This window comes from Gouania willdenowi, chromosome 8, assembly GCF_900634775.1.
Source record: "Gouania willdenowi chromosome 8, fGouWil2.1, whole genome shotgun sequence".
NCBI lineage: Eukaryota > Metazoa > Chordata > Actinopteri > Blenniiformes > Gobiesocidae > Gouania > Gouania willdenowi.
In genome coordinates this window covers 6,224,014-6,250,187 of record NC_041051.1, presented here as the reverse complement: position 1 = coordinate 6,250,187, position 26,174 = coordinate 6,224,014, and the positions used below count along the sequence as shown (strand labels likewise).

Genomic DNA, 26,174 nt, shown 5'->3' with positions numbered 1-26,174 from the left:
AATAGTAGGGATTCACTGAAATTAAAATTCTTGGCCAAAACCGAAAATTAGAAAACCAAGGCCAAAAACCAAAACAACAAAATAATTTATGATGCAAATTATTTGTACCATTGCATTTATGGGTGTAAATGTGTCCTAAATTCACTAAAATCAAAGAATTATGATTGTATTAATTAATATTAAAGCTTAGATTAATAAATCGATTAAAAATATGAAAATGACATCAACAGTGCACAATATAAAATGTTTAACTTGACCCCACTCATACATGAAATAATACTGTATAGGCCTATAACTGACTGGGCTGCTGAAAGAGTTAAATGAAATATGTTCTCAAGATCAGCTTCTCTGCTTTATCACAGTGACTCTGTGAGCTCAACTCTTCTGTGGTCGTCTCCAAGCAGGTTCTCTGCATTCATTGCATCGCGTGTCATTTCTTGTGTGTGCTGGTTTAATCCCATCCAAGTAATGATCTTTATTGCGCAGAGCACGTACAGTCGTGCTGAAGATCAGAGGATCTCTGTGAAACGTGTGCTGACAGACTGAAGCAAGATCCGTGTTTCTAATGTGCAGCCATGCGTCAGGCTGCCGTTTGATCCACGTTGATGTAGGGCTACATATGAAGGTACATATGTTGCAAAATGTGAGAGCTTGTAAAATGTGTTGTGAGAGCTTGTAGAATGTGATTTGAGCTTGTGTATAAAAAATCCACACACGTGAAATACATTTAATGTCACAAATGATGGAAAAAAATGTATAGACTGATATTTACACATACAATTATAGCTGCAAACTTGTCATCCAACATTTATTCACATGTTTTTTAATTACGTGTGTAAATGATTGTTTACAACCACAACTCTCCGGTTACAACTTCTCAAATCTACCGCTACAGATGCACAAACTGCTTTTTCTCGTGTGAATCTGCGCTGCTTCAGTTTTGCAACACATTTTACGAGACATCTGTAGCAAAACTGATTCATGCTTATAGAAATGGCCCCTCCCCTCCCCGCTTTCCCATGTGTGTGATTGACCAATCAGAAGCGAGGATTTGGAGACAGTGGCTGTGTCTTTTTAGCGCAGCAGCCAGTGATATGACCGAAACAAAGTCATTTTTCTTCACTGTGAAGGCAGGATGCTGAAATTTGCCTCCACAGATTGTTTGAAAAAGGTTGTTAAAGTAATTTATGAACAAAAGTAGTCATGGAGATTGATTCTCCTTGTTTAAATTTAGGTAAACGCTATGTGGAGATGAGGATCGAGAGCTGACAGCTGATGCAGTGGCCAAGCGTTTAACGTATTTTACAAAATCTTCATTTTTATGAGACAGTTCACATACATGTTCATTGTTTTATTGCGTCGTCACATTATACAGATTGTAGATTTTGTAGAATACATTAACCGCTTGTCCACTGCATCAGCTGTCAGCTTTCGATCCTCATCTCCACATAGCGTTAACCTAAATATAAACAAGGAGAATCAATAACACTGGTTGCTGTGCTAAAAAGACACAGCACACTGTCTCCAAATCCTCGCTTCTGAATGGTCAATCACACACATGGGGGAGTGGGGAGGGGAGGGGCCATTTCTACGAGCATGAATCAGTTTTGCTACAGACGTCTCGTAAAATGTGTTGCAAAACTCAAGCAGCGCAGATTCACATGAGAAAAGTAGTTTATACATCTGTAGCGGTAGATTTGAGAAGTTGTAACCGGAGAGTTGTAAACGATCATTTACGCACGTAATTAAAAACGTGAATAAATGTTGAATTACAAGTTTGCAGCTGTAACTTTATGTGTAAATATCAGTCTCTACATTTTTTTCCATCATTTGTGACATTAAATTTATTTCACGTGTGTGGATTTTTTATACACAAGCTCAGATCACATTCTACAAGCTCTCACATCACATTTTACATGCTCTCACATATTTACCTTCATACTACACGCAACTACAATGTTGCCATGACACAGAAACATAAAACACACTTACACGCTCCATCTCAACCTCTGCTCAGAAAACGCTTTAGTGCTCAGATATATTGAAACACAGCTGCTTTGTGAGTCCACGGACAAGTTGGCCTGTTTCCAGACAAGCGTGCTGACCGTGGTGTTTGCTTGCGTCATTACAACATCCTGTTTTTGCCATTTTATTTCGCTGAGAAAAGTGTGTAGGCCGAAACACGTTTGGGAAATTTTTGTGCATCGCTAGTTAACTTAATAGTAGGGCTGTCCCGATCCAATAATGATATCGGATATTAGTCCGATATCAGTCCGATATTTATTTCATTATATTTATTCAATTGTAGAATACTGTAGATATTATGTTAAAGGTTAAAATTTATGTAACCAATTGGTTAATAATAAATGGGTCAGTTTTTCCTCATACCTACTGTTGCTAATTATATTATATACTTTTCTAACATTCCACACTACAAAATAAGTAATAAAAGTATGTATTAACCGTGTTGATATCACCAATACGCAAGGCTGTTATATCAATATCGTATATGAAGTGAAAAAGTTGTATCGGGACATCCCTACCTTATAGTCAATGACTGAAGCATATAAATCTAAAATTAATAACAAATGACTTACAGATACCAGAAGTTATGCTGAAATCAAGCAAGATTGTGTCACAAGAATGTACTTTAGCTACGTTGCTAGACAGTTAGCCACCTGTTTTACGGTCAAATACCATGGAATGGTGAGATAAGGTCCCAAAACATATAAGTGAGGGTTTAGTCTGTGTGTCATATAGCTATTCTCATTCCGTTTTGCATGACATCCCATGTAGCTGTGATTACATAGCGTAACATTTTCAACAGGTATATGAAAGAAATTTAACATATTTATTAGTGTCGCACACATGCTGGACTTTCAGTTACTCGTTTTACAGGGAGAAATGGCGTGTACATGCACGATTGTGTCCCAAAACATGCATGCAAGGTTTTTCCAAAACCTTATTGAGGCCCGACTTTAAATATTTTTGAATGAACAAATTTTAAGAAATGGGTCCATCTCTAAATATGTTTTCCGTCCCCACCTATAGAGCTTGTGTGCGCTCTTCCATTGTCAGCCAGCTTTTAAGTTTGAATCATCCTCTTCTGTGTGGGCTTGCAGATGTTTGCATTTCAGCTTTCATTTCATTCAGTGCCATTAGTATGTTAACCTAGCAGACGCATTAAGAACTTCTACATCGGTCTGTTGGAGAAAAAAACTCGTATTTTTTGGTTTAAATCTAAGGCCGATGGATCGGTGCCGATTTCCCTTATTTTGGGGGATATTGCATTGCATATTAAATCGATCTTTTCTGCCTCAGCAAAGGCCCTAAAGTCGGTCATGAAGTCAGCTACACTCGGAGCACGGTTAGCTTAGCATGTCCGCAGTTCGGCAGTATTACACAAAAAGAGAGCAAAGGATCACAATTTGTAATTCATGTAATGCGAGAATAAGTCATGGTGAGGTTGTAAACAAAATGCTACCTCATTCACCATTTAAGATACCACGACACCTGCGGAGTGTGCCGCATTTGACGCTAGCAAAGCTAATGTTAAAGCTAAAGCTAGCAGACCGAAGAGCCAGGGGACCGCGCTTATCTGTGAAAAGAGCAAAGTGACTACGAGGAAAATTATGTAGTTTACGGCTTTGGATTTGAATAAAAACCTTCCACTATAATGTACAAGTGACTGTAATAAGTCTGATAATAACTAACCTGTGTCATGTTCATTCTGTCATTACCCTTTGACTTATGAAATGTTTTGCACTTAATTATTTTTGTAGAATGTTTGACTTTTAGGAGCTTTTATCCTGTACGCTGTTGCAAGTCATTTTTATAATAATATTTTTACATTTAAATATCCACAAAGCTGCTGCATATGGACATTTTTAAATTTTTGCTCTTCAAGGAAACCTAAAACTCAGGACACTTTATTATTGGTGGTTTAAGATGTTTTGCTAATTTGTCCTGTAGATTATTATTACATCATCATCTACCCCAAACCCTGTGATTTTCTTTATTTGTAAAACTAAATACTGCTGTGCACTTTATTTTTGGCAAAGAGCTCCAAACAGGTCTGCAGTGTAACATGTTGAATATGTTAATTTTTAAAAGTTGAAAAATGAAAGACCAAAGGAATTGATATAATTGAGTATTTTGGACTGCAGTGTTCTAAACTTTTAGTTTCTGTTTGAGATAGCTACCTCATGTGCAGTTAAAACAACAGGTTTGTATTGTTTTACAGGTATTGTTCAATGTTTTACAATAACAAAAGATATGAACATTCTAGGTGTATGGTCTGTTATTAAAAAAAATTGGGATCAGCCAAAATTGATATGGTCAGGTCAGGCTTTTAAATCGGTGATCAGCCACATAATTGCAATCGGTCCACCCTTAGTTAAATTAGTAGCCAGGAGTAAGTCTGTTGTTTTTGTGTGATACTAATCAGAGTCCCATAACCTGAACTTTATAACTCAACATGTGGTAAAATGTTTTTCTGTTATTTGAATGATATTGCTTGTGCTGATTTTGGTTTTGCAACAGACCAAAAGTCTTTACACTGTTGTTAAAAGTTTTTGACAGAAGATGCCACTTAGAAATTCAGTGCCACTTACGCTCCATTAAAGTGATCCTCCACTGGCAACCAGGATTCACTGCTGCTTTTTAGAATCAGCAGTGAATCCACTACTGCGTTGAGCCTTTATTTACATGCACATGAAGCTCTTCTTCTCTCCTTAATGGCATCTACGAAACAGCAGTGGGAACCGTCGCCCCCTGTGGCCACATATTTTTTCGGGTCATGGTTTTAATTTATCCTCTCTCAATAAACAAAAGCGGTTTACATCAAATTTTTTGAACTTTTACTGATTTTTAGAGCAACTCAAAGCAGTGCAAGTTGTCATTTTGACTGAAAAAGCTGCTAAATGATCCTGAATGCTTCACTCCTATAGAACTCAATGAACTAAATGGGGCTAATGACATTACCAATGAAATCATTTCAACGTGGTGGCGTACAGGGTAAAGTAGTCCCAGTTTTAAAAGTTAATAAAACAAATATGGTGCAAAATATTGCGTTTTGTTAGGTATAGATCTTCTAATACGGACATTTCAAAGGTTTTAGGCCACATTTGTAAAAACAGTGGAGGATCCCTTTAACATAGATAAATTAAGTTTTTTTTTTTTTTTTTTTTTTACTTGTTTCCAAAAGAAATAGAGAAGAAAGGCTTTGTGCATGCAGATAATGTTTGTGTAAAGACAAAGTACAACAAGAAGCATACAAAGATAATGAGTCTAAAGAGAGCCAAAACTCTGGTGTTGACTGACAACATTGGGTTGAAGTTATACTACGAATAATCTTCGACATGCACACATGTATGATTATTTCTATTGCTGCACATATGCCACAATTCATTGTTTTTGATTCAGTGCTTCCACTGGCATTATTGAAAATGTGTTGCTTTGAAAAAAAATTGTTATGCTAATAGTCATAAATAGTTACAAAAGTGGTCATATTTTAATTCAGATAATGTCAAAGAGTACAAAAATATATATTATTGTTAAATTTTCATTTTGGGGTTACACAACCAAAGCTATACCATATAGAAATACATATTCTTGTGCATTACAAATACAGATATTGTTTCAGATCACTCAATATATTTTACAAGTGTATACTCCATCTCTGACAACAGTAGACCACACTACAGTTGGGAAGAAAAAAAACCTCTTTGGCTATTAAAAAAACATGTTAATTTATAGTGTTTGTTAAAAATGGCAAAGAGGTAAAGTAATTGTATCAATTTATCTGTGGAAAAGGGGGTGCACAAAATTGAGGAGTGAAATCAATGTGTATTTACTGTGAATTTACAAAGTATTTACTGGAAGGACATCAAGAAGGACTATTTATAGGAACTCTAATTATCCGTGATCAGGTAAAAAACAGACAGAAAGTCTTTTTCAAAAAGTAATCTTGCAAGATTTCAGCGTAACCCTCCATAAGTCATTAGAAGCATTTAAATGTCAGGCTTTACACAATCAGGATTTTTTGACCTATCAGTGAGTTTAAAAAAAAAAACGATCATCGATTTGATCATATGAGGAGGGATGGGTACCGAATTTGGTACTTTTTTAACCACCTGGTACCGATTTACGTAAAATGGAACAGTACCATGTTTTGGTACCCATATACGCATCCGGAGTGGAGGAGTAGGCAATTTCCCTCTTCACGGGTGCATAGCGGAAGTGGGGCGCACATGCACTTATGACCACCGACCCAGTGAAACTAAAGAGAAAGTATAGGGAGCTCATCGCTCAGCTGTCAACTCTTTGATCAGACTTTCCTTCACTCCAATGCTGCACTGGCTGGTAAATGAGAAGGATAAAATGATGCAATGGGAGCATTTACAAAAAGGTCCATCACGACAGTGACGTCATTGACTGGATTGGTGAATTATGACATTACAGCTGATCACAATAATTGCATAAAATGCAATACATCGGCTGGTCCGATACAGCTGATCAGATTGGTGTAAAGCCTATTAAATAACAGTAGTTGACTCGGTTAACATGTTTGGTACCATCTCATGTAGTTTAATAGTCAGTAAAGTCATCTAAATAGGAAAAGGCGGTTAAACGGAAATGGGTAAAATGACGGAGAAAAAGGTATATTCCAAAACAGAATTGAGGATATTTTTTGAAATGGAAAACCAGAGTCTCCATAATGTAGTGTAGAGGAAATCCCAGTTAAACATTTATTGTAATTTATAAGTCCCTTCTGTTTTGAAAGGTAAGATGCTTGAGCATTGGGAATATAGATATTACCGTCCAAAATCAGTTTAATATCTTCACGTTTAAATTTTTTTTTTTAAGTTGGTCACTGTATTCAAAGTCATTTTTTAGGTTTTGCATTTTATCAGGTTCTCTCATATGTTTTTAACAGTCAGCTACATTCCCTATACAACCTTCAAGTTAACATATTGCTCCTTAATAGAAATCTCAGATTTGTCTTTAAACATTCATCACTCACCGACACAATTTTACTCTTCTTGTTTTTCTATTTGTGTCATTGAACCTTCACGACCAAACGTGATCTGAGCGTCAGGATGCCATCTGTCTTCACCTGACTACGTATCAGGGCTCTGGGAGTGCTTGTTGCCAGGCAATGGCATACATTGCTGTTGCCTGCAGCAGTACACGCTCTGCTAAAGACACGGGCTGATGGTTTTCATTTACCATTCCACATTTAGGGTTCATGTAATTTTAACCACTTGTAAGCACTCTTCCAGACTAGTTCCTCCGATTTGAGTTCAAAACCCAAGCCACTGGCCTTTTAAAAGAATATTTATGTACCTCACTTTGCAGACTAGATTAAAAGTAGCGCCCCACTTGTTGCACTTCTGAAAACTGTGATGGATCACTAGCTAGCTCCCATGTGTCACCGAAAATAAAATGTGTACAGATAGGTTTGGTAATTTTTCCAGTGATGCAAAAATATAATAATAATAAAAATATATTAATGAAAATATAATGTTTCTGCTTATTGGTTGTGTTGCTGTGGAGCATTTTGTGAAATACTGACTAGGACCTTCATCCCCCTGTTGCAGACTATTATGACCTCAATAATAGTTTCTAGAAAGGACCTCATGGACCACGAAAATAAAACGCCCAAAAGGCACAAACACTTTTTGATTGTACTTACAATAAATCACTCTTGAAAGTGTTTCCCTGCTGAGGTCAATGCACTCTTATTTACAGTTAGTGCGTTTGTGTAAATCCTTTCTTTCTTTTTCTCTTGTTCTATTATAAGCTGTGAAAAGAAGCAAAAACACAGGAAGAGAACCATTTGATGGAAGATAAGAAAAAGAAAAAACAAGAAGAGAAGAAAAAGAAAGAAGCTCCTCAGAAAAAGGTAAGCAGTCAATACCAATGTGCTCTTTTCATCCTTCAGTATTTCTGTCAGCTATCTCTGTTTTCTTTAAAGGGATCCTCCACTGTTTTTACAAATATGGCCTAAACGCATCGGCCTTAAACATACTGTATGACCCCTGAGAAAGTTAAATTGCACTTTTCAGTGTTTCGTTTACATATTTCATTGACGTTTCTGTCTTTTTCATATTTTATTCACCAAGCCTTACTCGTAAATGATGATGCAGTTTTTCTGTCAGCAGTGCTTTTTTTTTCCTTTTTCTTATTTGGCTCTATTTTAATCACTGTAGTATGCACAGCTGCTTTCTATGAAAATAAACAAGATCAAACACTTGTACTACGAAGCTGGATAAATATATCTGAGATATCTCTTCGTTAGTGGGATTCTCTTAACATTTGCAATCGACACGTTCATTTAACCCAGGGTTTTCCAGCCTGGATCAGTACGTGCTCACATTAAAGGAGTGTAGATTACAGCATCTGACCAATCACAAATGCGGACGAACCCTGCAGAGCAACTTGCATCACCACGAGGAACAATTTTTTAAAAAAAATGAAGAATTATAATCCATATTTCAGACCAAAAACAACACTGGTCATTTATTGTTTCCATTGATTTAGTCATATACAAAAATCCATATAAATTGGAAAAATGTTGATTCCCGTGTCAAATATTGTTATGCGATTAATTTACATTGATTAATTGCAAAATCCCACCACGAGTAAAAACGCTAGATTAAACAATATTTATTAATCAGGGAATAAACGGACAGCGCTCTGATCAGCCATTTTCACTTTATTAAAGCACATACTTAATTCTATTCATGTAATTTATGTCAATTTCTCACAAACTGGAATGAGAGCACATTTTTTCACTTTATAGACTATTGTAAACCCTGTGAAAGGGATTTTCTGCATTCAGTATATACTGCTCAGTAAGTGTACACCATAAGGTGGACTCTATTTGTATTTTATATTGCCTATATCATTTCACAGGGCCCTCTCCGCTTTGTGTATTGCAGCACAACTACTGTATGTTCTTGTTAAGGCCGTCGCTAACATATATGATCGAATGACTTTATTGTTCAGCGGATACAGAGAGCGCTCGACACAGAGTCCACCAGCTGTTGGTCAGTCCGTCAGAAGAAAACCTATGCCTTTCCTATAGGATGTCACTGGGTAAATGGAAATCCATATCTATAAATATTCTTTGTCTCCCGTCACCTGTTGGATCAGATGCGAAGCGACGTATGCAGAGAATGACCCGTTCATTCTTGGGCAGGTCATTTTCAAAGAGAAATGATTGGTCAGGAGTCAGGGCTTTTATACTCACTCACATTACTTAGAAAGGACAAAACCTACTCCCTGTTGTTGTTCAGCAGAAGTTACCATGGTGATAAGAAGGTAACCAGCATCCTAGTACAGGACACAGAATGAATACTGGAAGTTCCCTGTACACACTTAAAGTTCCAGTATCATTCTATTTTTCTCCCGTTGTTTCTAAGAAACCCCAAAACATAGTATTTGAGGTTTCTTTTCCAAAACTCACCTGTTTTCTGGAGTTTTAGCTTCTGAAAAGTCACTTTCATGACGCTTCTACAAAACCGGCCGTTTTGGGGCCTTTATGCATATGCATGAGTGGGCGTGTCTGTAGACGCAGATTTCATGCCTCGCTCTTGTAGAGACTGATCACCATAGCAATTCTCTTTTGCTTTTCACACACTGTTATTGTTTTCAGCCAAAAAACTGCTCATTACAATCAAACACATGGATATTTAAGCAGCTATTGTGATTGAGAGTCCGAAAAACACTGCTTCAGCAGCGGAGTCACTCATCTGTTTTAGCTGTTTTAAACACTCACCAGAGCTGCAACGTTGCTTTTTTTGTCATCCGCACACATTCTGACTACAGGAATAGTTTTGTCCAAACCCTGCGTCGCATTGGGTCACAAACAAGTCGGATCATGCCAAAGGAGATGCGAGGCGATATAACGGCTACTAAAAATGGAACTGATTATCAGCGCTCACACTGCGCTTTGGATTATCTATATACTGGATAATCTATATACTGAACGTAAATATATTATCTCTGGATAAATAGACAAGTGGTTAATAAAGGAGCAGGGTTGTAATTGTAGGCTCACTGGTTGTAATCTCCCTGGTCCATCACTGTGGGATGTTAATCAGTCCCTTATATTAACACTAACTGCTCCCTGAGTGCTACACCGTGACTGCCCACTGCTCCTCAGGGAGGGGTTAAATGCAGAGAACAAATTTTGTTTATGTAGCTTTACATATATGACAAAGTAGAATTTATTTTCCATATTAAACTGCAGTGTTTGTTTTAGCTATGAGGTAGTTTGAGAGGGAGGAGCTCACATTCTTATAGAGAAGGAGGAGCCAGGATCGTCAGGAGAAGGAGTTTTCGCAATTTGGCGTCATAACACGAGAAAAATCCAACTCACCCATTTTACAAAATGTGGAATAACAAGGGAGAGAGGAAACAGAACTTTTTCAACTTTGGCCCTCTGACTTAGGCTTAAGGGATGTATATCACTGTAGAAAAACCATTACAAAGTTATTTTTTTTTTATTATAATGCCTCTTTGAAGAGTAACTAAACCCCTGCTTTCTCCTGACCTGCCAGTAGAGGGAAATTCAAAAAATGCCTTGATTATGGGCGGGGCTCCTGGAGCAGTTAAGACATGCCCAGTCTCTACTATAAAATCTCTGATTAACAATCTATGCTATGCTAACTAGCTACTCATTACTCAATATACCTCTCTATTCACTCTTCTCTCAATCCAACCTGCTCACCACAGATTGTAGAGCCCACAGGTGGTAGTTTTTATTAAAGGGGCGGGGCTAAGTGCTTATTTGTAATTCAAGATGGTCCCAAATAACACATGATCTTGTTCTCAGCCAATAGCAAAAATCAATTGTAATAGCCGGATTTCAACCCATAGAGGGCAGTCACTGACATTTTACAACTAAATATGACAAATTGAAATACCCCCCACCCCACCCTGACTGGGTGTCTTAACTGACCTTTTGCAAAACCCCGCCCACAAACAGCCATATTCCAATCATACGTCCGAGCAACTGTTGCTTTGTTAACAGGGTCTGACATGCTCAGATCAGGCACAATGGTGAAGCGGTGTGCTCATGACTTGTGCAAAAGAATTTGGCTGGGGGAGTTGTGTTCTTTCCATTCCCAAAGCTGAAAACACAACTGGAGCGACGTCTACAATGGACTATAAAAATGTCTCAGGGATGTGTGTGTGTCAGTATGTGTAGTATGGTTGATGTGTATGTTTTTAACATTATCTCATCTTGTCTGCACTAATGTGTATGTTCAGCAAAATGACAAAAAAGCTTCATTTGATTTAATTTTGATTAAATAAGGTGACATAACTATACGTTCACATACCTATAGCACTGTGAGCCACGACTCTGTAAACATCAGCAGCCTTGCTGCGATTATCTCGGATGCTAGCTCGTCCATCTTATTGGAGATAAATCTAACATTACCCATGATGACGGATGGGAGGAGAGGCTGATATCTTCTCTTCCTTGCTCAGCGCTTTGCTCCTGCGCAAGATCCCTGTTGTTTCCTCCTCAGTTCACGCGTTGTGTCGCACCTCGCTGCTTAGGCTGGCGTAGCATTAGCATAGAGTGCTAACAGCTGATCTCGGGTGTAAACAATCCAAGCAGCATTTCCCGACATGATTGTAAAAATTGCAGACACAAGCAGCAGAAAAATAGTGAAGTTTTGGTGTCCATGTTAGAAATAAATAAAGGAACACACGAAGAATAAAAAAAATAGGTAAACAAGGTAAAATGAAGGGAATAAAGTCAGTTGTGAGCTGGAGCTGCTGCTGCGCCCATTTGGTGAATAGCTTCGATAGTTGTGATGTCCCCATTGTTGTTTGTTTTATTATGTTGAATATATCCCTCCACAGCATAATGTTACCCCTTTTGTCTGGATCTGGAGGATATTGTGCAGGTATTGCTTCAAAAAGAGTCACTAACCGTGAGACCATTCCAGACGAGAGCAACTCAGGAAAATGTCGGACATTCCAAAAGTAAACGGGGGGGCGGGGCTTTCGCGAAAGGTCACTTAATTTTCAGTTGTGGAGCTGGAAAGCTCGTCGATCAAGTGTATTTAAATGGTTGTTGTTGTTGTTCTGAAGAGATACACATAATTATGTATAGTCAGTGTAAAATGGCAGTTAATAATTAGAATTTTTTTTTCTTGTTCTCAGGTCACAGAACAGATAACCAAAGGTGAGTAGGACTGTTTGTGTTACATAGTTTTCCTTTGAGTGCATGGAGCATCTTTCTTGCTTGTCCACAAATATCTTTGCATTGATTTTGTGTTCTACTACAAATCACGCTCCCTAATAAGAGAAAGACCAAAGTAAATCATTGCTGAGTGTCTTTTTGATCTCACAATGACTGTGTGAGATTGTCTGTCTCGGGACATCAGATGGAAATTAGCCTTTGGCTATAATCTGACATATTTACATTTTTTTGAATGTTCATTGATTTGTACTGTCCCTAAATTGTAAATGACATTTTTTATTGAATTTTATTGGAATTTACAATTACAAAGTCAATTATCTAAACTCAATTACAATTCAATTATGATTACATCAGCAACAGATTTTTTAAAATTACAATTAGGTCATAATTGCAATTATTTACCAATTACGTGATTAAAATTATAATTGACCCCAACCTTGGCTAAAATATAAGCACACAATGCTATTACAGAGTAGGCCTGGGCAATAAATCGAGATTCAAGATATATCGAGATTTCTATTTCGGAGATATCAAAAATGACAATATCGCCTATGATGATATGTTTTTATTTTATGGCTTATTTTGTATTAAAATACTAATTTTAGAAGTCACTGCTTTTGTTACTTCTCAGAACAATATGAAAACCACAGTTAAATTAATTTCTAAATTTCTAACCCAAACCCCATAAATAACCCACACTACAGAACTCACTCACACGTGCTGTCCCTTATCGGAGAAAAAGCCCAAAGTGGCACATACTGTGTTGTGCAGCTGTTTGTTAATAAGTGTACATTGTGGCATTTTGTATGAGCAAATTTAACCCAGAATTGTCTTTCTGGTAAGACTTTGAGATGTATGTCGTATATCACCATTTCGAGAAAAATATTGAGATATGAGTTTTGGTTCATGTCGCCCAGCCCTAACACAGAGCATGGAGAGGATGCATGTGGTCCTTGTGGGTCTCTGTAGATTCCTCGAGCTCACCTGGGAGGATACAAGTGCTAGATATTCTTCTACGATAATAAATTTAGAGCAAAAACAAACTGTAAATAAAACGGAACAATGGGGTCTGTATAAAGCTAAACAAAAAGTAGTGAACTCCATTATGTGACAGCTGCACTGTTGGAACCAGAATGTTCCCCTCAAACCTGTGAACACAATGACCCGAGAGAGGGAGGTTATGAACAGTTGGTTAGCCCAGGAGCAGATTGCTTCTCCAGTATGAGTCAGCAGATGGGAGACGGACTTAATGCGAGAGATAGACTGAACAAAATCTGATTAGAACTTCTGGTCGACAGTGACACGACAGCCAAAATAGCTACAGGATAACAAATGCCCAATTATAAGTGACTGGATGTCTGTATTTTGCTGCCAAGCGCTGTGATTGGTGAGGTTTTAGTCTCTGTTGAGTTGTTTAATTTAGTTTATGTGGGTAAACAGAGGAAGCTGACTGGTGCTCTCTTTTTGAGGCTGTTTTGGTTTAGGATTATCACCGCTTCGCTTTTTTAAATTAGTTCACCCCGCAGGGTTGGGGTCAATTACATTTTTCAATTACGTCTTCAATTATTAATGTTCAATTACAACTGAATTATGATTATGGTGACTGGCATTATTCCAGTTACAATTAAAATTACAATTATTATTTTTTTTCTTCTAAAGTCAATTACAATTACGTTCTCAATTACTAAAGTTCAGTTACAATGATTCACAATTACTGAGCCTTTGATAAATAAGTCAATAAAATGTAACCTTCCTCTTATGTTTGTTAGCTTTCTGTTAGCATCTCTCTGTTAAGCTACTGCACATAGTCTGTTCAGCGTCCTGCCTTCTGGGAGAAGGTATAGGAGCCTCCGTGCCCGCTCCACCAGACTCACCAACAGCTTCATCCACCAAGCTGTCAGGAAGCTGAACTCTCTCCCCTCTGTCACCTCAGTCATATCCACCAGCTGAATCCTCCCCCCCCCACCAAAATAGCAAAAAGACTGAAAAATGCTGTTATTTATTACTGTTTTACTGACTGCTCTTTGTACTATCACTCTTGCACTACTACTGTATATACAGAATTTTTTTATGCCGCCAAGACCGTTTTGCCTTTGCACTATCATAACAAACTATATAGGAACTCATGCGGCTACTCCCACCTACACACTGTATTTATATATTAGTATTAGTTTTAGTATTTAGTATTTATATATTAGTATTAGTTTTAGTATTTGGTATTAGTAAATGTTTTATCTGTTGTAAAAATTGTATGTCTACCTTTAGTATAGGAATGTCTTTTCTGTTGTGCCTGAGCACTTTATCTGTTCACCGTGGGAAGTGAGAAACGTCTTCTCGATTCCCTTGTATGTTTGTGCATGCAAAGGAATTGACAATAAAGCTGACTTTGACTTTGACTTTAAGAGGCCAGTTCTCACCCATGTCTTAAATCAGCTGTAAAATGCACTAACAAATATTATCTATCATCTAATTTGTTTCTCATCTCTTGGTTACCTTATTAGGTTTCCTAATCAATGAAAATATTGGTATTAATATTTTTGGTTTGGGCGTATAGCCCTAGATTTATATATTTTTCTGATGGTAAAATGATCCTCAAGAGAAGTGACAGGTATTGGGAAAAGTTGATATGAAACATATTTTAATGATTGATTATTATCTATGTGAAGACGTTCTATATATTTGTCTGTTGCTTTAATTACTAACATAACATGACATACACAACGGTATAATTACTTTTAAATTACATATACATAAATATATATATATATATTTTTTTTCATCTTTTACTACAGTAGCATTATTTCAACAAAAACATATTAATGGCAGTAATAACTAAAGCTAATGACTGGGTCAGAGTCTTTGTGACAACCATGAATAATTGGCTAATCAGCTTAAAAAAAGCAAATCGCCTGTGATAGCCTGCAAGGTATACTGGGAACTAATTAGGAGAACAAGGCTAGTGTGGAGGCAGAAAAACAGGCATCCGTACACTAGAGACACTTAGACAAAGACCCCAAGCACCGTAGTAACACTACACCACCTCTTGTCTGGTTTTACGACGACGCTGTCTGGGGACTAAAGGAGGTGGTGGAGGAGCAAGATGAAGGGAACAGATTAAGATGTGCTGTGAGGGAGGAGATAAAGATGGAGTGATCAGTTGTAGATGAATTATTTGTGTGAAGCGTAGAGGAGCAGGCGCTCCCGATAAGCAGACAGAGCCATGTGAAACTGTGAGAATGCACTCTGGGTTTCCTGTTTGTCGGCACAGCTGAGGGGGCCCTTTTGGAGAATATTTTTACTCTTTCAACACACACACACACACACACACACACACGCGCGGACACCCATGCACATGCTCTGTGTATCCACACCAGCAGCACATGTAAATTATGTATCAGAGCAACATCATAACACATTGCAGCTATACACACACAGCCTCACAAACAAAGGTGTGAAGAGTACTGATATATTCTACTTAAGTAGAAGTACTGTTACTTGATTTAAATTGTACTCAAGTACAAGTACAAGTAAGTCATACATAAAATACTCAATTATAAGTAAAACGTAGCTCAGTAACTTTTACTTTGAGTATTATTCAATTAATTACTTTCACCCCCCACATTTATTGTTGGTAATAAATCTTGTCACGGTTCCCTTGCATACAGTAAACCAGTGTTTCTCAAATGGAGGTAAATGTGTCCCTAGGGGTATGCGATAGCACTACAGGGGGTACTTGAGATAGAGAGTGGAAAAATAACAAATAGAATAGCATTAAAAACATGGTGGATTTTTTTTGTTTTTAATTTTTTTAGTTAAAAATGATTATTATAATAATGATGATGGAAATTATCTTGATTACAACACGAACTGAAAATACAAGGAATGTGGCGGGAGACAATCGGAAATGATACAAAGTATAGAAATAATAATTAGTGATTCACCAAAAATTAAGCCACCAAAAAATTTTGTCCGAAAATGGCCCAAAAGTGCATTTTCGGTTCTTTGTTCAAACACCGCTTGAGTCTGGATGATTGCAATGCTTTAATTTTAGTGAGGTTAGTACATGTAGTAAATGCAGTGTTTCATTGTTTCATTCCACTTATTTACAAAATAAGATTCTTTAAAAAGTGTGTTATCACTCGTTCATTCCATTATTAGGCTCTGTAGTTTGTTTTTCCACAGTATTCAAAGCAAAATGCTGTAGTCGGAAAAGGGGGTACTTTTAAGGGTGTGACAAGATATTGTGCCACGAGATCTCACAAGATTAAACTCAACAAGATTTCTCGTTGCGTTAGAAATCTGTTTGGCGAGATTTTTAAAATTTATTTTAATTTATGTATTTATTTTTTTGTGAGCTATCCAAACTTTTATTTGTGATCTGTGGGGGCAGTAATGTGCCTCTGCTACGTCGAGCCAGCCATAACCTAAAGGTGGAGAAGGAAAAGAAGAAGAGGAAAAGAAGAATACATTTTATTCTAGTTTTAATTTGTGGAAGAAGTAGTTTATGAACAGTTAAAAGAACATGGCTGTGTAGTTGCAGCATGTTGGTAATGACATACTTGGTCAGGTTCTGTTTACTCTATTTCCACTCTGTATTGACAGAGTAGAACTTTGATTCTGTTTTGCACATAATATTGTTTGCACCTGAAAAAAGGAAAGAAATACATTATTTTATTTATTTTATTTTAACTTTTATACATTTTTAGCTTTGGTTTAAATTTGTGGAAAAAGAAGTTTATTATAAGCTCATGCTCACATCATGCATGTAAAGAGTTATAATAAATATAAAAACATTTCAAAATGCATGTGCAACTCGGTTAAATAAAAGTCTGTTGCTCAAGTCATATATTTTGTCATTGTGGTTTTCTTAAAATCTTGTCTCGTCTCGTTCTTGTAAACCCATTGTTGTGTCTCGTCTCGTCTCGTGAACCGAGTGTATCCTCACACCCTTAGGTACTTATATTCAGAAACAAGAAAAGGGGGTACTTGAGCCAAAAAAAGTTTGAGAACCACTGCAGTAAACATCTCATGTAAAAACTTAAAAAGGAAGAGACCAAATCTTGCACAATTGGAACAATTGTTAAATAAAATAAAACAATTCTCAGGCTCGAAAGCAGAGCAGAATTTATGAACTCTAAAACTAAGAAAATAACCAGCATTCAATGCTGTTTCGGTGCGGTGCATTACGTTTAATCCGTTTGGTTGGCTATGATACATTTGATTGTTGTCTGGTCATTTCATTTTTTGTAGTTTCACTATGTACGTTGATCATTTTAAAACAAAAAATAATAATTTACTAACGGTTGGATGTAGAAATGTAATTAATTACTTTACTTCTTTTAAAATGTACTTAAGTACAAGTAAAATTGCTGATTTCGAAATATACTCCAAAAAGTACTGGTAAAATCTGTTCAATTATAGTAACTTGATTACTTGTAGTACTTTCACCTCTGCTCAGAAAGCTGTTCTCAGGTGTGATTACTAGATTGTTCAATATTAGGTAAATGCTTCCTATTAATCTCTGCTGCAGACTAAACAGTGTGATTGGCTCTGGAGTCAAATGCATTTTTTCTTCTTCTTTTATTTGTGGTTTGGAATCAAAGAAAAAAAACAGACCCATAATAAGTCAAATCAAGCCTGGTTTAAGCAAAGCTGCATTTTAAACTGCAGCCTTGTAATAAACTGTGTGGAAAATAATACATCAATGTGACAACCTTGTATAATCGAGGAGTATACGTGGCAATAGTGCACAGAAAGATTAGGGCGTGAACCCAAAACTCCAGCTGTGAGGCATCCTGGGTAAACAACGTGACAAATCTGGCGTTTATAATAAGGGGCTGTAAAATCCAGCCATTGATAACTTCATAACCATTCCTCCTATTGACAATATGAGTTTTCTTCCTCTAGACTAGTGATTCCCAAACCTTTCACGGCCTCCTATTCCTTTAGACATTTAACCTGAAGCCATGTACCCCTTACTTTTGCACACTTTAAAAAAGCACAATAAAGTGATGTCATATACAATGTCGCCCACACGTGTCAAACTCAAGGCCCACCGCTCCTTTAAATTGAAATACAACTTGCTACAACTTTAATGAGTTGGGTGAGGTTGAGAGGTTGAACATAACTCTTTAATGTTTGGCTAAATTTGAGGGAGTCTGAGGGCCGGATTCACAAAGATATGAAATAAAGGGTGGTAATTGAGTTGCTTCCCTAAATCCTTGAGGGACACAGTTTCCTCACTTTCTGCGCGGAATTCACTGAGTGCAGCAATGATTAGTGCACTTGCAGAACTGGTGCAGACCGCCCCGATTTAAATGAGTGTTTTGCTCGTTTAATGTGGAGACGTCAGTGAGCACAAGCACACTGACGTTTGAGGAAGTTAAATTTGAGGCAGACGGACTTCTTTGTCTGCTGCACAAACATTAAATAATGTAGAAAACTACATTTTTGCTCCCCCTGGGAGATCCACCTACTATGCATATTTATCACAGGGAAACGCACTAAATGGAATGAGGGCGCATTTGGAAGTGCAGCTGCGGTGCACACCTGATTCCTTGGGCTTTCTACTCCAAATTAGCGTGTGGAGTGACGTTTGCACACGTTTAATACCACTTAACCTTTAGTGAATCTGGCCCTGAGTCTTTAATCGTTCTCCACGCAAAGTCTTGTTCTGTATTTTGTTTTAATGTTTGTCAGTGCTAAAAAATCCACATTCACACAAGTACATGATGGCAAAGGGCATAAAGCACATTTAGCTAGCGCAGTGCAATTTAGAAAGTAGTCTTATAGAGGCCAGTGTGTAATTTGTGGCAATGCATGGAGGCTCCTGACTGCTGGTCTATTTATATTTTAGTTTCCAATGCTTTTTTTCATTTTTATTCACGTACCCCAATGGCAATTTGCATACCCCACTTTGGGAACCTAGGTTGTAGACCAAGTTTACTGAACTAAGACTAAAAAAAACATTAAACAAAGATGTTTGTCAGTTATATATTTAAAAAATGACTCGGCATGTCTTTATTTTGAACATGCAAAATGATAAAATTTAGAAAACAAAAAATGAAAAATGGTGAACTACAACAGCAGAAATAGACCATTGATATGATCTACCAACACTTAAACTTCTCAACTTAAATGTGTAAAAAGGAGTAGGAAAAAGTGTAAACTTATTTAATCCTTCCCCTTTAATTAGTCATATATCATTAAACAAACAATCTACATATTCACAAATAGTCTATAACTAACCAATAAAACAGAGAAATACAACAACTGATGATTAGTGATCAGATTAATTCCTGTACCTTGTGAAAATAATTTATTTATACCTGTTTTTAAACATGTTGATAACAAATAATTTCTGTGAGAAATACAGTAATTCTCGTGTCATGTAAAAAAGGCTACGTATTTTTTTGTTTTGCATGGGAACTGATTAGTTCTTCTAATGTAAGCTAATTTAGTAGCGCTGTTTTGCCAAAGCTTTATTTACGCCTTTATCACATGGTAAACAATCATGGATTTAATTCATCATTGTGAATCCCTCTGTATTTCTGTTATGAATAGTATGGAACTCCTATAAAATTGTTACTAATGACGTAATCATTGAAACGTCAACTTCATTCATCATCTGGTCTGAGGTAGGCTATATGGTAGTGAAATTATATATTGAGGTAATACTTTCATCAAAGATTTTTTTTTATTTATTTTTTTTTTATTGTTAGAATAATACTGATATTGAAAAGCATTTAAAATACAAATGTGATGATGTTTTTTTTTATTATTCCAGAATTCTGACCTTTTAGCATTGTCTAAAACCATAACCACCAGTCACCACCTTAATAAAAATAATAATAAACTACAGTGTTGCTCAGTTTTCAGTTGTAAAGAAGTTTTACTTGCTAAACATGGAAGCAGTTTGTGGTTTTTCTTAACTGTAAAGCAGTGGTTGTCAAACTTTTTTGGCTCAAGTACCCACTTTCTCTTATTTCTGAATCCAAGTACTGTTCCCCTTTGTCTGACTACATTTAGTAAACAAGTGGAATAAAACAGTATTTAGTGCCTCCTAAATAGATTTTTTTTCTATAGTTTTTACCATTTCTGGTAACCCTACTACATTTCATTTGTTAATTTTCCACACTCTCTCAAGTACCACCTGTAGTGCCATCTCATACCTCCATTTGAGAAACATTGGTGTAAAGTGTGATGATGCTTGTCAAACAAACATGGTTATTGGTGTGTCCAGCGACCTCAAAATCATTGGTTCTTGTGATCCACTGTCGACCGATTTCAATTTTGTGGCTGAGCAGCATAGCTGAGCTCTTCTGTCATCAACAACCCACACAGCTGTTCCTTTTCTGGGGTTAATGAACATTTGTGTTCTTTCTATTCATGTCGTGCATTCTCATTCCTATCGATGACAGCGCACAACATGCAGTACATACATATCAAGGCACGCATGTACACAGTGCAATAAAAGATAACGCTCATATAAAGTGATGCCTCGACAGTGATCTAACAACAGATTAATTTTCCATATCACATTGGCTTCACTCAGCATTTAGATTGAGGGAGCCATGAATTGCCGCGTGATCAGGGGAACTTGCACCCATGTCCCCCTTGTGTTTGTCGGTGCATATTTTTCTAATCTGATTCTAAAGAGCTCTGCTTGAGTTGATGCTGCATCATAATGAAAGGCTGCAGAAATAATAGCTGCAATCAGCTGTATTGTATATTGTCATAATAGCTTTTGTACAAAAGACATCAATATAGGATCTGAGTACTGTGATTTAACTTTAAAGCCAGTTTTTAAGAGCCCCACATAGATCTCAAGAAGATGGTTATTTTAAAAAATGTTGCCTCTAAAGAATACATAGTGTAGTTTAATTCTTGTAGGCAAGGCAAATTTATTTGTATAGTGCATTTCATACACAAGGCAATTCAATGTGCTTTACATAATAAAAAGTGCAACAAAAAAGTTTAAACATCAATAAGAACATTAAAATCAGCAGTAAGAACATTAAAATCTGCAGTAAAAACTAGTGATCGACCGATTTTTTGCGTGTTTTTCGTGTATCGGCATCGGCCGATGCGCGTTGCTGCGTTCGCCGAACCATTTTATAATGGTGTGTGTGTGTGTTTGTGTTTTAAATGTTTATTCTTGTTGATGTAATTTAGAACAGCAACTTGAACAGTTCGTTGCTTATCATATTAAATCATATCATCTTATCATATGAAATAACGTGATCTGACAGCACGTTATTTTCCTCTGTTAATTTATGTTCTGGGGTTGTGTTGGAATGGACTATTATTCATGGTTTCTTTTTGTATTTAATACTATAATATATATATTTATACTGAATAATCCTGTTAATAAAATATATCTTCAGTCAGGCCAACTTTTGTCAAATCTATATTCAGGACAAGGACGAACAATTCTCTTTCATAATATTTCATGAGATGTCTCGATCTATTTTTTACTTGTTCTTGTTCTACATCCCCTGTTTTTATTATTTGTTAAATATTTTTTACTTGGTGTCATTCTACCTCACCTTTGTTATTTTCAATAAATGTTTCTTTTTTTAATTGAGACTTGTACTGTACCATTTATCATCATCATAGTTTAATTTTTATGATGTAAATTGAGGGAGAAAAAGTAGTGTCGGCTCAAGAAAATCGGCAGTCTGTATCGGTCATCGGCTCAGGCTGATGGAAAAAAAAATCTGTATCGGCATCTGCTCTAAAAAAACCCATATCGGTCGATCCCTAGTAAAAACATTAAATCACCAATAATATGATTAAAAATCTCGCTCTCAGTCATATGTAGTAGAGAAAATAAGAGCCTTTAAACTGGATTAAAAAATGTTTGGCTCCACTTGACCATGTGTACTGTGAGCTCTGGGCTCCACTATCTGATCTGTGTCCATAGATCTGAGAGACCTGCTGGGTTCATTCCTGACTAACATCTCACTAATGTATTCTGGACCAAACCCATTCACGCATTTATACACCAGCAGCAGAACTTTAAAGTCTATTTTGAGGCTGACAGGGAGCCACTGGAACTGGAGTAATGTGCTCTGACCTCTTTGTTTTGGTTAAGACCCAAGCTGCAGCATTCTGAACCAGCTGTATCTGTTTGATGAAGACCATTACAGTAGTCCAGTTTACTGGAGATAAAAGCATGGACCAGTTTCTCCTGATATTTCTAAGTCATGAAACCTTTCACTCTGGAGATGTTCTTTAGGTGGTAGAAGCTGTTTTTGTGATAGATTTAATCAGAACACCAAGGTTTCAGACTTGGTCTTTAGGTTTAGGACAGCAGTCCACTTTTCCTTGTTACCAAAGACAATCACCTCCGTCTTGTCATGATTTACTTGAAGTAAGTTTTCACTCATCGAGCAGTCACACAACTCCTCAATGGGATCATAGTCATCTGGGTTCAGTGATAGATATAGTTGGGTGTCATCTGCATAGTTCTGATAGCATATAAAGGCTAAACAGAAGGGGTCCAAGAACAGAGCCCTGAGGAACCCCACAGGACATTAGTAATCTGTCAGATTTAAAGTTAACAATGCTTACAAAATAACTTCGCTCCTCCAAGTATGACTTAAACCATTGCATTACATAGTCATTGAGCACTTTGATAAGAGCAGTTTCTGTGCTGTGATAAGAAGGTTGAAGGTTAAGAATTGACTCAGTTGGTTGAAGACCAATTTCTCAATGATCTTGGCCCTAGAAGGAAGGTTGCTGATTGGTCTATAGTTTGCCATTATAGAGACATCCAATGTTCTCTTTTGTAGGTATAAATTTGACAATATATTCTGGAGAAGTTGTTTAATGAGCTGCAGCATTAAATAGTTTGTGTTCTAACTTGTAATGCAGGAGATGGTTCTGCACAAGGATGCCACCATTACTGTATCTTGTTGCCTGAGCAGGTGTGGGGCTGTTTCACTCCTTCTAAATCTTAACAGAGGTATCTGTTCTGCCAGGGGCATAAAACAATCCAAGGCCAGGGGAGGAACGCCGTCCTTCACCTATCTATTTATGTAGCAGCTTACATGCTGAACAGCCTTTGGAGTGTCTGCTGATCAAAAATAAGTAAAGAGAAAACAGACAATGAATCTGAGAGTCTGTGGAGGAATCGCTGTCACTTTATAAACTACTTTTTACCAAATCTAATAGTGTTTAAATATCTGTTTGTGCTGGACTCCAGTTCATTGTAATGTACTGTCAGACATTAGGCACTTTTAAATGACATTTCCTCCAAATGGAATGTAGTTCAGCTAGAGGTTTCACTCCTAACTACTGTGACATATTTATTCACTTCTAATTAACCCCTTGAATCTTCTCTCTCGTGAGGCTCACTGCTCATGTTTCAAAGCCCAGAGGAGGAATGTGATGAGCGACCCCTCCCCTCATCATTCGTTTCTGCGTCTTTTATTATACTTCTGATAAACTTTTAGGAGGGGTCCTTGGTTGTTTCAAACACGGCAAAATGGCTCTTCACCAAGAGAATAAAAATCTTTTTTGAATTTGTTGTTGCTGGTGAAGTTTTAACCTTGATGATGAGTAGTCATTTTATTTCAAGGTTCTTGTATGCAATCAAGAGAGATGAATGGAAAGCTCAAAGAATTGTGGGTAGTTTGTAGACTGACAAAATAAGCCATGATGAAAGTTAAAATTGGATTGTTGAAGCCTCAATTGTTGACGCACAGACTATTCTTGACTTTATTCCAAGTCTTTTAAATTTTTCAAATCAATATTTTGCTCTTTTTTTTAACTGTGAAGATAAATTTAATTCCTCTGCTATTCTTGCATGACAAGCAGCTAACAAGTAGTTTTGTTTTATCCTGTCAGTTGTTGCAGGCAGATTGACTAGTATTCATCATAGATGCTTTTTATATGGGCCTTTCACAGTCACAGAAAGCAGTTGTTTTTTTTTTTTTTAGAACATATTGTCTATTTCTTTTTAAAACTAATTCATTGATTGACTAATGTTTAGCGGTTATAGGAAGCTCTTTTTAAAGTTGAATTTTTGGGAGAGTGAAATGCCTCTATAGTGTACGTTAAGGGTATAAAAAAAATCGATTAGCAATATATTGTGATACTTCACTGCGCGATTATCGTATCAATCCAAAAAATGTCCAAATAAATTTTTTAATTATGTCTTTCAACAAACAAAAAAAAAAAGCATTGCTAACTTATGCATCGCTCGTAAACGCCCGGTCATTAGGTGTCAGTGAACAACAGAATCTGTTGTAGAAGCAAAAGTTGAAAAATGTCATTTGACAGTTTGATAAACGTACCACTGGTTTTTGATATTGGTTCTTTATTACAGTTGTTTATCCTTTGCTTGTTCTCGCAAAAAAAAAGGATATATTGTATTTCATACCATTTTGTACTTGTAAAAGTGTAATTATTGATATCGTGATATACAGTATATTGCATTGTTTAGTTTTGGGATATATCGTATTGTGACATGCAAATCGTGAATTGTATTGTCAGATTCATGGCAATGCACACCTCTACTTTATAAGTTTAACATTCTAAAATGTCCTCTGACCTCCTCTTGCAATATTTTGGTTGTAAATACAACAACAAATAAAGCATAGTTTTTGCTATCGTCTTTTCTGTCAGAAAATTAGGCCCCCTTAAAAGTGTAAAGTGGGATGCCTTCCTCTGTGTGAAGTATACATACAGCCCCAAGGCTGGGGTTTGATGAGCATCTTTGATATACTGGGGAATTTCCTGTGCAGTTGCAAACAGACTGCGAGAGAGACTGTGATCTCATTTCAGTCTTTTTATCTACAAAATGCTGTCTTGTAAGACACTTTGTAATTAACCTGCGTGCTGCTAATACTTGTTTATTTTTTTAATCAGGGCTATGCAGAGTTGTACTTGCAGGATTATAACTATGAATAGTGTTTAATCTGTCTTGCAGATTTTGTAGTACTTCACAGCAACGTATTTGTACAGTTAGCGAATCTCTTTTAATTGTAAGTGGATTTGGTCCCCAGCTGGTTTCCTGCAGACTAGAGCTCAGAGAGGAATATACAGGAGGTGTAGAATTCTCCCATACACACATTCGACTCTCTTTATCCCCACCCTCCCTATTCCATGTCCTTTCTCTCCTCCTGTACGACAAATCTCTTTTGCTCTCTTTCCGTCTCCCTCCCTGTCTCTTCTGCTCTCATTCTTCCTATTGGCTAATGGAGCCGCCATCTTTCCCCTTCCCCCCAGCTTCTAGAAAAATCTACTTTACATGTCAAGCTGGCTCAACTAACGTCTTTAACCGCCGTAACTATGATCATGCATTGTGGATTAACCTTAAAGCCCTGTGTTGTTTATAAAGAGGAAATCAGCAGTGGAAACAGCCTGATGATTACTGTGTCCATCTGCCCTGCTCACTATTATAATAATGATAAGAGAAAAATGGGTCATTTGTAGCACAGGCCACAAGGAGAGGTGAATAGCTGAAGTAAGAGAGGGAAGAAGCCCAGTAACAATGAGAGAATGGAGCAGATGTAGAGAAATCATTTGGGAGGCGAGCTCCAGCGCCTCGCTCTCCCTCGTCGTCATCCTCCTCCTCCTCTTCCTCCTGAGCTGCAGGGAGAGGGAGAAACACAGGCAGACGTGCCAGGAACTAGATGACAGCGACCGTCTGTGGCTGTCATCATGAAAAGTTCACGTTAACATATACCTCCTTACACAAAAACCCAAAACACTCCACTCGGAAACAATTTAACGAAGCACTTAGTGGTGATTATATGTCAGCTATCAAGTCCATCTGTTTCAAGGCAGTGCAGTTGTGTGTGTTCAATGACACCATCTTGCCCTCTCCCCTCAGTGTGGGCCTCAGCATTACATAACTCTTTGTTTGTGTGTGTGTGTGACGGCAGACTGACCGAATGTGTGTGAGCTATTCGCTGCTTCACTGCACACACTCGGAACG

At 37.1% G+C, this 26,174-nt stretch overlaps 1 protein-coding gene across 1 annotated transcript in view; it reads left to right on the top strand.

Moving 5' to 3' along the window:
* The window catches only part of tnrc6c1 (trinucleotide repeat containing adaptor 6C1), an 83,198-nt gene that overhangs the window by 6,182 nt on the left and 50,842 nt on the right, over positions 1-26,174 (top strand). The window contains 2 exon segments of the mRNA XM_028454358.1: positions 7,805-7,906; positions 12,187-12,208. Coding sequence (XP_028310159.1) covers positions 7,844-7,906; positions 12,187-12,208 — 85 coding nt within the window. The 5' untranslated portion in view covers positions 7,805-7,843.